This window comes from Vidua macroura, chromosome 9, assembly GCF_024509145.1.
Source record: "Vidua macroura isolate BioBank_ID:100142 chromosome 9, ASM2450914v1, whole genome shotgun sequence".
Classification (NCBI taxonomy): domain Eukaryota; kingdom Metazoa; phylum Chordata; class Aves; order Passeriformes; family Viduidae; genus Vidua; species Vidua macroura.
The window spans coordinates 28,274,838-28,288,116 of NC_071579.1; the positions used below are offsets into that span (position 1 = coordinate 28,274,838).

The 13,279-nt window shown below is 43.6% G+C and overlaps 1 protein-coding gene across 1 annotated transcript in view; it reads right to left on the reverse strand.

Moving 5' to 3' along the window:
• USP24 (ubiquitin specific peptidase 24) overlaps positions 1–8,765 on the reverse strand; it is a 62,474-nt gene extending 53,709 nt beyond the window's left edge. The window contains exon 1 of the mRNA XM_053984983.1: positions 8,299–8,765. Coding sequence (XP_053840958.1) covers positions 8,299–8,598 — 300 coding nt within the window. The 5' untranslated portion in view covers positions 8,599–8,765. The remainder of the gene's footprint in view (positions 1–8,298) is intronic.
• Between the last annotated feature and the right edge of the window lie 4,514 nt (positions 8,766–13,279).

A 13,279-nucleotide genomic window follows, 5' to 3' on the forward strand; every position in this document is an offset into this window, starting at 1 on the left:
TTGCTTAAATCTGTAGCATAAAACCTTCTACTGAAGAGTAACACAGAACAAAGACTAGCACAAAAAGTGATATATGAATTAACTTTAATTGCCAAAAGGTCACAGTTTAAAGCTTCAAAATGTATTCATGCAGTATTCAGCTAATTAACTCATCAAACACTGTTTAACTAAAGCCACTGACAGTTCCCATACCAGTCACTTTACATAAAATAACAAGGAGTTTAAGACTTGTTTTGATTCTAATTGGCAGCCTTAGTAATGAAATTACAGTCAAATCATAATTTAAATTAGTTAATTTGATTTTGACAAGAGGCTACCAACAGAATCTATTCACCATAACTAAATCACATTATGTGCTCTTGAATCCAGTATAACTCAGGAAACAAAACCCCAAAGTCTTGTTTCTTTCAACAAGCAACAGGATCAGACTTTCTAAGACACCAGCAGACCAGGCAGCTACCTCCACCTCATGCCTCTCTAATAAGTCATTTTCACAAAATAACCATCATTTTTTTAGCCAAGAAAACAGATTTTTGAAGTTTTATTGCATTGTTAAAAAAAAAAAAAAACAACCACAAAACCTTGTTAGTATGTACCTACAAACAGGACGAAGTTTAACTGCTCTGAAAAGCACTAATGAAAAAAATGCATAAAGCCAGAACAAGCTGACAAAAATTTTAGGTCCACCTTTCAGTTTTTATCACAGACATAGTCAACATAAAGAAATCAATTTTCCAATGCTACAGCTTTTCCAGCTGCCAAGTGTCAGCAGGGATGCTGCCCTCTCCACAGCACTGCTGTACTACTCACAAGTGTTTGCAGAGCACTGCAATGCTCAGGTGGAGGCAAGGTGAGAGGAATACATCAAACACCCATAAAACCAGAGCATTTCTCTGTTCTGATGTACTGTGCCCATCAATATGTGGGAGAAGCTATGAATCCTGAAGTCATGACCTGACAGTCCCTCCACCTGCCAGACTATTGATTAAAGCACTTTTTCCTTTCACGCCTGGATGTCAAACCTTTTTTTTGTTAATTAACTGCTAAAAGGGGGATATTCTGTTACCTAGAACTCAAACACAAGTGTAAGAATTCAAACACCTCAAAGCTACCACCTTGCACTTACACATAAACACTAAGGACAAGGTATTGAATGTTTAAAAAAATTGTCACATTCTCATACCTGTAACCTGTTTGCTTTTTATAAACTGGTATTCCAGATGGTTAAAGAACTTTCATCTCTTGTTGAGTGGCAGATGTGGGAACAAAATTGGAGAGCATTTCCTAGCTGCCTGTGCCTGTGCTCAGATTGAATCCATTGGACCCACACTGCTAAAAGCAAGCTTGGAATCCTCCTGTGAATATGTCAGTATTAATAAGACTCAAAAAATGGTGTCATGTATGGAATTTCCATATATGTTTCTTATCTGGCAATAAGAAAACCCACTGTGATTTCCTGAATGTTTTACTGACAAACAGACATTCACTTGCAAAGTATTGTCACAGCTTTAAAATGTTTTAAGTCCTAAAGAGATACAGCACCTCACCCTTGCATTTTCATCCAGAGAAACATATTTGGATGCAAAAATTTTAAGTGCAGCAACAGACAGGAATGTTTTTTGTTGTTTATGTTCTGCTAAGAGAACATAAGCTTGTTGGTGAGATACACAGATGTTTTGTTCTTTTTTCATAGAAATGAAGCTCTTAAAATTTCTACTGTGGACTACTTTATGCAAACAAATACAGCCTTGTCACAAGAAAAAAAATGGTAGTATTTTGTCATGCCAATATAAAAGGATGATACTAATCAACTACTAAAGGAAAATAAATCCTCTTTTACAGACTCCGCCTAACTGAAGTTGAGCTGGATTATCATCCCATCATAGAAAAACCCAATTTATTTAGTGAACTTTCTCACAGAAGGTTTTAGACACTGACTTTAACTGAGAGTTGCACTGGAACACCATCAAGGATGCATGCTTAGACTGAACCCTTAGTAGCTGTAAAGGATTATAACAAATTATAACCACAAAAACCCTATGGCTCCACCTTCCCTCTGTCCCCCATCTCTCACAACCAAGAACTGTGTAAGACTGGGAATAAGAAGACAATATGAATTTGAAAAATAAAAATAAATTCAGCAAAACTGAGAATTAACTCAAGAGTTTCTGAAAACATGGCTTGTACTCTCTCTCTGATTTCCAGGGTGATGGTGTGATGTTACCAGACAATACTCCCTGTACTTGCCTGCTGGCTCAAAGATAAACATAGTCCTGAGCATCACAGCAAAAGAAAACAACCAAGGCTCTGTAAAAATAGCACTTGAATTAAAACCTCCATTTAACTTCAAAAATACAAGGAGCTTCTTTGCCCTTTTATACTGCTATCACCACCGTATTCATCGAAATCTGAGGCAGAGATTCACTACAATCCCTTTTGGCCATGTATTTTGAAGTCTGATCAGTTGTAGGTGAGGGAGAGGTCATGGAAAGCACTGTTAGGAATGCCATTCATAAGGAACCAAGGAAAACACTTATCTTCCATGTGTTTTCACTATTGTCCGTAGATATATTTAAAAACTTACTCCATTGGTGTAACTACAAACAGCCAGACTCGGAGTCAACACCATTATTACTCCCAACCCTTGAGTTTTCATAAGCACAAAACCTCATGCTTGTTCCAAATAACTCAGAATAACTTAGTGTGATATCATATAAACATTGTGCTTAAAAACAATAAAACAATGAATCACAAATGCTTAACATTTCAGTACTTAAAATTAAGTCAATACTTGTATCCTCCTTTGACAAAACACCAGGAATTAATAGAGAAGTGCTGCAGAACCACTACATAAAGTTTTTACTGTAACATTTTAGTGACCAAAGGTCAGGCTCTGGAAAGGAAAATTAATTCAGTAATGCTGCTAAACACTCATCTATACTTCTGTTCTACTGATGCATAGTGAGACAGAAACCAGAACTGACAAAGCAGCTGATTTTGACAGTGCATAATTCCAAAATTGTGACTAACTAATATGAAAAAAATCTTTAAATGCCTCTCAAGATCGTTCTGCTGGGCATCAGAAAGGCCAGAACTCTTGTAAAGTAGTGGCAGGAAGATCAAGTGGCAAAAAACACTGGGAACACTGGCTTTTAAAATTAATTTTTAATTTGGCACCTGAAACATATATACCAAAGGCTATTCCTACAGCAGCACAAATACGTGTTTTTTTCAAAATAAAAGCTTACAAAAGAAACAGGCACTTCCTCTTTGCCCTCCTCATACAAAGAGCTACTGTTCCTTAATCCAAAAGCAATCCAAATGATTTGCTGGAATTAACTTCTAACACTGGCTAATTTGTTTTTATTCTCATTCTTCCTCAGTATTTCACTTCCTTATTAAACAGCTGCCACAGAATAGCACTGTAAACTGGGAAGATGACCAAAAAATGCTTCCAGAGGACATTATACCAGAAACACTTCCTGCCCAGCTGAGAATTTGGCTGTACAGAGCTGTCTCCCACCTTCACTGACCCTGCAGGCATCACCTTCACCAATGAACCAGTAATTACAGAGTGCTCCTCTCAATCCAGCAATTACTCTAACGATCACATTACATGATAATGACTTTGTGAGTTATTCAAAACAAAGCTTACATTTAAAATTAACCAGCTGCATCTCTCAGTATCACCCCCACTTCCCTAACTTCATGTAGAATCCCTATTAGTCTGTGTTATATCAAGAATGAAACCCAGAGTATTTTCTTTCAAATGCTTTCAAGGAAGTGTTAATGGAATCAGAATATAGAAAGAGGTTCCACACCAGGGCCACTCATTTTTGAAAACAGCAGTGCTGAAAACCAAGAGTGCTAAAATACTAATTCCACTTGACATTCTGATGGCATCCAGCCAGGGACTCAATGCCAGAATCCACCACAGAGCTTTATTTGATTGCTTAATTGTTTTACAAGGCCAATTCGTAGACAAGCCACACTGTAAAACTTCCACATGAGAATGCAAGAAATACTCACTTTTGCAAAGCTCAGGACTACTTACAAGAGAGGAGACTGACTTTAAATGTGCAGAATTGTAGCATGAAATCCATCTAATTTCCTTGAAGGCTAAATACCTTCTTTGTCTTTAAATAAATACAGCTCCTTCCATTCAAAGATCAAAGAACTCCACAAGCCTAACGTCCATGGTTCTCCTAATAAAGCACACCCCATTATCCTCATTTTACACATTAAAAGCTAAAGCACATCTGTGGCAGAACTGCTTTCAGTCTTGAGCTTTAATAATGAGGAGAGGTAGGGTTTGAACACCACAGTTCTGCAGCATGACTAGTGAGAATGTTCCTGGCACTGGCACTCACTACGGTCACTGGCCTGTTTTTTTTTTCACAAAATCCCTTCTCTTGCAGTCAAACAGCACCTCAAAAACAATCTTGGACAAGTTTTATAATAAACCTTACCTAGTAAAATTTGGCATGTATGAGCTTTTGATCCAGTTCAACTAAAAAAACATAAATCAAAAGAGCACATGCTGAAGGGGACAGGAATAGCCCGAGGGTAATATAATCTGTTCATCACAATTTAGCTAAAAGGTCATAGTAATGGCTCTCAGAAGCTGTTTTAAAAGCAAATTAAGGTTGTTTTACTGAAGGTTATACAAACCATTGGTATATGTTTAATATTTTTACCTGTCCCTCCCCACAATTTCAAGTCCTCTAGTCACAATCCCCACATTTGTTTAGCCTGCTTCTTCTCCACCCCATTCCTCTGAAACTCATTAAAGCCAGCAATTGTGGCACTTGTGGCAATTCATGGACACACTGACAGACGTTGTCATCACGCTCATTTATAGTCTTGTCTTAAATTATAAGGATTCAGCAGCAGTTCATAAAGCAGCTTATCTGTCAGTCAGATGAAGAGATGAGCATAACATCCTTCACCCGCCTCCCTCAGCACAGAATCACACTGTGACAATCTGCATGTTGCCTAAGGAATAAACACAGAAACCCCACATTCTTGCCAAATTGCAAGATTTACTTCTGTCAACAGACATAAACACAGAAGTTATGTCAAACACACAAAGTCACCTCTTGGAAAAGCAGGTGACCTCAGTCTATCAGTGTGGTTTGGTGCTACAAAGGGTAAAACTTCCAAGCAGCTGTAAACCTCAAGGTGAACTTCACGTGGTTTCAGGAAGACTGCACAAATGAACTAAAGCCCCCTTTGCATTTCCAAGTTTGTCTGGCCTTTTCCTTTTGACAGTTAAGTGTGGTCATGCTAACAGCAGCAATGCCAAAAGGCACACCACAGCTATTAGAATTAAACTGAAGCAATTGGGAAACACCAGCCTGCTGAAACTGAAGTTTTAACCTCATGAAATTGAAATTTATGCACACCTTCACCTCAAGCCTCATACAGAAAGAAAGCAAAGGGCATATGTCGAGCCAGCTCACAGCAGATATCTTGCTTCTGGGCCAGTTACTCCAAATTCAGGCTTCTTTAACACTTTCAAGACAGCCCTGAAGACCATCAGCCTGGACCACTGAAAAAAGTTTCACACTGATTTTTAAAATCTTATCTAAAGAAAACATGTTTTAACTGGTATGACATGTATCTGGTTGCTGTGCTCCTCTCAAAGAAAACCACTAGACAAGCCTTTCTTTGATCCACATGAATGCTGAACAGATTTTAACATTATGTAATAGAGACCAAATAAGCATATGCACACATAATGGATTCATTACTGATTAGGAAAAATGTAAAGTGTTTAATCATTCATAGACCTATTCTTATATGCATGCTAAAGTGTGCTCACCCAAAAAAAGCACATAAATTCAAAGTACAGACCTGTTATATGCGTTTTGAAAAATGACTGAAGCATTCTTTTTATTTTTAAATTATAACATCTAATCCTAACTTTTGTTCATGAAGCATTAGATTGGAACATTTTATTTGGGGAAAATGTCTAAGAATTCTTCTCCTGCGATTTATCTTCTCTTTATCTCCTGTTGCTGATATATAAAATCCAAAAATCTAACACACCACTTCCTCCCAACTGAATAAAAGTTAAAAGTGGTATTATGAAGAGAAGGAAGAATACACACTTGAAGAGCTGTTAGAAAGAGAAATGATAGTGAGAGGAAGAAAACCAGAAATAACATCTGAATTACCACAAGACAGCATGGGGTACAATATGTTTCACCATAATGTGTATGACTACAATGAATAATATAGCTGCTTCTGCAATAGCTTTCTGTACAGCTTCATATGCCATAAGCTTCTGCTGAATGGAAAACTACTGATTAACCTGATTAATTACTGATTAACCACTTAAAGAATAGCTGTAGCTTATTAAATGTAATGTTAGATTACAGCTGAAGAATAAAAAAACCCAAGAACTGACCATAAATCACTTTCCCCCCTTCATAAAATGTACATCAAAAGCTGTTAAATTGTACTGCAGTGTTAGACAAATATGCACAGGCAACAATTCTAGTCTCAGGACTTTTATAGATGAAACTCTTTTATTACAAAATTACTGTTTTGCATACACGTGCAGGAGCTGACAGATGCTCACATGCAAATGAATCCAAATACTAAATTGAAGCATGAATTTATATAAAATTTCATGTAGCAAGGCACCACAATCCTTTTGAAATGCCTGCTCTTGTGCAGCGATTTACCTACATTGAAATGTTTTGACTTCCCTCCTGTGGGTTAAAAAGAACACAAGTCAGAGCAAACAAGAACGTGAGTGGCAAAGGAAACTATTATAAAGCGTGAGTAAATTTGATCAGAAATACAGGATGAAATAATGGGAGGTGGGAGAATCCTCTGAGAGTTGTCAAAGTGCCATTTGTAACGGGAACAAGAGCAGGGAAAAAAGTGCTTCTCTGAAGTTTACACTGACAGCTTCACTTGAAATGTCACACTGACAAGCCAGACTGTCCCAGCTCTAACTACATCCAACCCAAATGCCAACAAGAACTCTCATTCACTCTCAATCCTTCACAGGAAAGGTTGGAAACCAGTTCCTGGGTGCTTCGGTCAGGGAAGTTAAGGAACAGCTCCGTTTCTGCATGGCACACGTGCCATCCCATGGATCACCTTACTCCACAAGCACACATCAGCAGCTCAGAGCAGCTCAGGATCTAACCCAGTTAATTCAGTGAGCGGGATCACCTATCTTTATTCCGCAGGGCTGGACGTCAATACGCCGAGGCTACGGATACGGATGATCTGTGCAAGGGTAGTTACGCACCAGATACGCCCGTGGATTCGGCATGAATTTATTTATGGACACATACACATGCATGCACAGAAAGGGAGCACTTTTCTGGCACAGAAAACCCTCAGGATACTCTTTGCTGGAGGCTGGGAGGGGGCACGAGAGGTTCCCCGGTTTTATTCATGAGATAAGCATCTGCTCTTGACCACTTCTTGAGACAGACACTGCACAAGGTGGCCCTTTGGTATCACACAGAGGGGCTTTCTGCTGTTCTCACCCCCATGAGTCCCACAGTCTGGACACTACTAATTGCCTCTTTTCTTATGAGCACTCTGTGAAGTTTTGGGAAAAAGACCAGGAGGGGGAGAAGGCTTTTACAGGAAAGCACTACAAGACTGTTCCAGACAGCAAGGAGAGCACCCTGAGTGTATCTGCTGGCTGAAGGGTTCAGAGTTCTGGAAGAGGATGGAAGAGAGAGAAAGGCAAACAAGGAAGAGGGAAAGAACCTGGGAAAGGCTGACATTCTCCAGCACTTCTATCTACTTCAGTTTTATTTTATATCACAGCCCTAAGTCATGAGTTAAAGCTCTGTTCTCAAAAACATTTGACCTCACTGGGTTCCTATTTCAGAACTTACACTCAGCTTACCCAAATAAAACTCTACGTAAACTCATACCCACACTGCGCTTTCCTTCACATTGTGCAAACAGCTTAAAAAAAAAACCAGACAGCCCTTAGTCACCGGGATTATGCAAGAAGGCACAAGAGGGGGAGCGAAAAGCAGAGCCCTACGGTAGCCACACATTCCTGAAATGCCAAGGAAAACCCTGGGTGCGCTTCACCTTGCAGCGATCGCAAGGAACGGGCTGGGGAGCGCGCCGGGCGGGCGGCAGGCGGGGAATGCGGGAGGATGAGGAGCCCCCGGCCCGGGGAATGGCGGAGGGTCCCCGGGCACCTCCCGCCGGCCCCACGCCCGGGCCGACCCCCGCCCGCGGGCCCCGGCAGCGGGGAGGCTGCGGGTGGCTCCCACGGCCCCGGGACCGCCCGCCCGCAGCTCTCACCTCGGTCTCCACCACTTCGTGGTAGGCGGGCGGCGGGTCAAAGCCGCCCCCGCCGCCTCCGCCGTCCCCGTCGCGGGGGCCCTGCCCGCCGGCGGGGGAGCCGTGCCCGCCCGGCGGGCCCTGCCCGCTCTCCATGGGCTCGTAGCCGCCGTAGTGGAGGCCGGGCCGCTCGTTGGTGAGCAGCGCCACGGCCTCGTTGATGTCGTTCTTGGCCAGGCGCAGGGCCTTGCGGATGGCGGCCGCGTCCGAGAAGCCCATGCAGAGCAGCGTGGTCATGTGCTGCTCCTCCTCGCTCTCCATGGCCGCGCCGGGGAGCGGGGCAGGGGCAGGAGCAGCAGCAGGAGGAGGAGGAGAAGAAGGAGGAGGAGGAAGAGGAGAAGGGAGAAGAGGAGGCCGGGGCCGGGGGGAAACCCCCGCGGACCGAGAGGCGCCGGGCTCAGGCGCTGCCCGCCCCGCGCGCCGCCATGTTGCCGGGAGCGCCGCTCCCCTCCCGCCGCCGCCGCCGCGGCGGCCGCCCCGCCCCGCCCGGCCCCGCCCCCGCGCCCGCCCCGGCCCCGCCCCCGGCCCGGAAGCGGCGGCGAAGCCGCGGCCGGGGAGCGCCCGCCGGGCCCGCGTCACGTGACGGGGGAGGCTGGGGGGGATGAATGGACCGGCGTGGGAAGGGGGCGTGGCTGAGGGGGCGCGTGAGGGCGGGCGGTGTCGTGAGGGGAGCGCGGACGGGGACGGGGACCCGGGACCGGGACCGAGACCGGGATGGGAACGGGAACGGGAGCGGAGATGGGGATTGGGGATGGGAACGGGAGCGGAGATAGGGACCGGGACGACGATGTGGACCGGGATCGGGACCGGGGATGGGGATTGGACCGAGGATGCGGACCAGGGTTAGGACCCGACATGGGGATGGGGACGGGGATCGGGGCTGCGGTCGAGATCAGGGCGGGGACCGGCGCCGGGACCTGGCGGTGTCTCACGGACTGCCGGGGTTGGGCTCCACGGGATGGGGTGTCGGGGGTGGGCAGCCCGGGATAGGCTAGCGGGCCCGGCCTCCCGGCGCTGCCGCTGCCGCCGCTGCCGCCGGTAATTACGGCTGCTGTCCGTGGGCAGGTGCCGGTGGGGCACGACCGGCGCGGTCACAGCGGAGCACGACGGGCCCGGAGGGGCGGCAAAGCGCAGCCGGGGGGAGTTTGAGGGCAGGAGCGAGCGACGGGGCTGGCGGGGGCACCTGTGCCCTTGGCTGAGGGAATGGGGTCGGTTCCACGGCCCAGCGAGCTCCCGGCCCCGCCGACAGCTCCTGCCCCCGGAGGGACGGGTGGGAGTGGAGTGGAAGTGCTGGGAGGATGCTTTGGCTCCCGGGAGCACGTCGTGGAGTTACTGGAATTACCTTCTTTAAGTATATGATATTAGGAGGAAATTCAGCCCTGTGAGGGTGGTGAGGCCCTGGCACAGGATTGCCCAGAGCAGCTGTGGCTGCCCCTGGATCCCTGGAAGTGTCCCAGGCCAGGGTGGACAGGGCTTGAAGCAACCTGGGACAGTGGAAGGTGTCCCTGCCCGTGGCAGGGGCTGGATCTAGATGATCTTTTAAAGTACTGTCCAACCCAAACCATTCTGTATATACACAATGAAACAGAGTACATCAGGAAAAAATTAAAATTCTAGTGCCCAAAGCAGAGAGAAAGTTGTATATATTCCTAAACACACTTGGTGAGCTCTCGTACCACACAGAAGTCAGCAGATCTGGATCTCCTGGCACTCTCCCAGGCCAAATTTATTACCTCATTGTAACAATGTATTTTCTGTGTCCAGAGAAGAGGAGGGAGGAGGAAACGGATAAAAGATTTGTCAAGATCAGTGCTGGTATCCGCATATAAACATTTGGTTTCGGAGGCTCATGTTTTCAGGCAAACTATTTTCTATTAACAGTGACTGACTCTGGGGTTAGGAATCCAGAAACACATGTCTGATGTCTCAGATACAAATCACATTCAGCATAAAGGAAAGTTTCAATTGTAGGGGACACAAGCAGTATTTAGGTCTAGAACATGAACTTTCACATCTCGGTGTTGGTCTTTGAAAGAGACAAACTGATAGATCAGTCTGTTGGACTGGCAGATTTTGGATTAATTTCCAGACTGCAGTATGGCACCAGTGATCTCATTTTCCTTATTTACTTTCCTGAAAAGTGATCGCGGGTCCTTTTTCTTCTGATTTTTTTTTTTTCTCTGAGCTAATATTCAGTGGAATGAAGATAATGTGCATGTGACTCTCATCTTTACTTTCTGGATCTTAGGAAGGTCTTTTATTTAGGCTGATCTCCAACTACAAAAGAAATTGTTATGGCTTAATCTTGGCAGGCTTCAGAAAAACTCCAGCACTTCAAATGCATTCAGTTAATATGCAGAATATTGACTCACTGCTTACTCATGTGACTAACATTTAAATGACACTTTCTCATTTTTAAAGGGTATTATAAATAATGGTTTAATCCTGACAGCCTGATGAAGTCAATTGGCATAATTTCCCCCTACTATTGCAAAAAAAAAAAAAAGTTTGTAGGAAAAAGTAAGAAATTTATTAGATGTCATTATTGCTTTTAGAATGATTTCAAGGAAGTGCTCCTGTAAATTTGTGCTGAGCTAATTAATGAAAACTGCACAAATGATGGAGGAACTAATTGTAATCCTAAGTAAGGCAAAGGACTAAGAGGATGCTTTGCCATTAAATTACTCATGCTCTGTAGTCCAGCTGTGCTGAAAGAAGTTTGGGGGAAATTTGAATTTACCAGTAGGTGAGAATAACACCTGGACACAGCAGCTGAATATAAGTGACAGTGAGGGTGCTGGTCCTCAAAGCATTTTTTACAGACTTCACTGACAGCACCTCTCTTGAGACTGCTTGAAGGACAAGATCACACATTCCAGCTTGGTGAAGGAATGGGCACATCCTTTTCTGGACATTATTCAGCCTGGAAGTCCCAGTTTGCAAATGTTTTTCATGCATTGCCATGTCTAGAAAAGTTGCAGGGAGAAGGAGACCAAACTTGTCTGAGAACAACGAAAGGGAACAGTGAGTGATTCTCTGTGGGGCACCAGGAGCTGCAAGGAGAAAAGGGAAGGAAATAAACTGAAGAGGGGGAATAAATATCCCTAAGATCTGCCTTTAGATAACTTGGAGTTTGTGTAGTTGCCAGTTAGATATTACACACAGTTACAAGTTATTTGATTGCCTTATCATGTGGAAGGTAGTTGTTTTCTACTGACTGTGTCATATTGTGTATCTTGAGGCATGTCTGACATAAGAAACCTCTGTGTTACATAAGACATAAGAAACTTCCGTGTTACAGAAAAAATACTTTTTTGAAGATAAACCACTGTTTTGGGAGGTGGTCATGCTGTGACATCGAACCTGGCCTTTTGGTTTGATCATGGTGTGGCCAGGTAGAATAAAAATAGGGTGTGATGGAGAATTGCAATGACTTCTGCAGCAATGTTACAGTAGGTGTATTTGAATAATTTGTCTTTTTAATGAGAATGCTTCTATGCTTTTCTCCATAAACTTGTTTTAAAGCCATTCCTGTATTTACAGGTCTTTTGCTATTTAAACAGTGAATGCAGTGTTTCCCCTCAGAGAAACAACTCTATTGTTCTGGTGGAACATACACTCACAGTCAAACTAACAAGTGACTCTGCCTTATTGAACTTGGAGGTTTCCTTGTTGTTTATAGCTGTTGTAAAATTCCAGCCAAAATCCCATGTACTTGGAAAACACCAATGCCACCCTGATTTTGTTTCCCTTTTCGTTGTACTGTCCTAGCCATGATTGTTACATAAATACTCAGAAATTATTATAGAAGGGACCTAAAGTTCATTATGTTGCCACCAAATCTTCAATTTCATGTGTGTTTTACTCAGCATAAATATGGGAAGTCAGGACTAAATTTAATGACAGGATTCTACCACTGTACAGTACATAAGCACAGAAGGAGTTGTATGAAAATTTGGGCTACAGTAGCTAGAAAAAAATTCCTTTGCAGTTGTTGCATGAGTGTGTGAGCCTGGATGAATCCAACCTCCCTTGTTTGGAAGAGAAGAACATTCTTTTTCTGACTGATATTAATGGTTTGGGATGCTAATATAGTTGAATCTCAGGATTTTAAGAAGGGGCTTCTGTCCTGTCTGCCAGATGAACAGAAACACTCTCCACAGGCTGCAGGGTAAATGCTTTTTTGTAGACTTGAATTAGATTAACCAAAGAGATGGCAGAGCAATTGATGTCTTGCAGGAAATCTCATCACCCACTGGAGGCAAAAAGTAACTTGCTGGGGAGAAATGTTTTGTCCCTGTACCCCTAAAGACACCAAACACTGACAAGAGGAACATTTGTAAACAGTGTTTACAGAGGTCTCCCTAATCTTATATTTTGGATAGGCAAGGCACTCGTTTAATGTTGCTGCCTTTTGGGGCAAAGGATACCTTTACTATTAGAAAAAAGAGTATCTGGGATATTGCAGACCCAAGTATTTGTACAGCATTGCAAAGAATTAATTTGGGTTTGCTGAATGATTTTATCTTCCCTTCCTTCCTTCCTTGTATTCCTTGTCCCACCCAGTCTCTTCCAGTTTCCTGTTTCTAGTTTATTTATAGCTTAATGTAATAGGTGGATTTTAAGCAAGTGCCTTGGGAACTAGATAGAGAAAATCCCCCAGAGTTATTGAAAATCACATTTCTTATATGTAGGTATTAATGAATTGTGTTTGGTTGCCTTTAGCAGAGAGGTTCAAAGTGTTTGTGTAGAAAAAAACTTCATAACCCCCCTCCAAGGCAGAGTTGCAGTGGAGAAATGAGAAAGTAGATGCACAAATGCTTTTGACTCCTCAGGTAGCTGTGCAGCCTTGCTCAAAACAGATTTTAGCAAGCATAGGAAGTATGTGAGTCTGTTCACAAGCACCAGATTCCTGCAATACACTTCTGGACTTGGTCTGTGG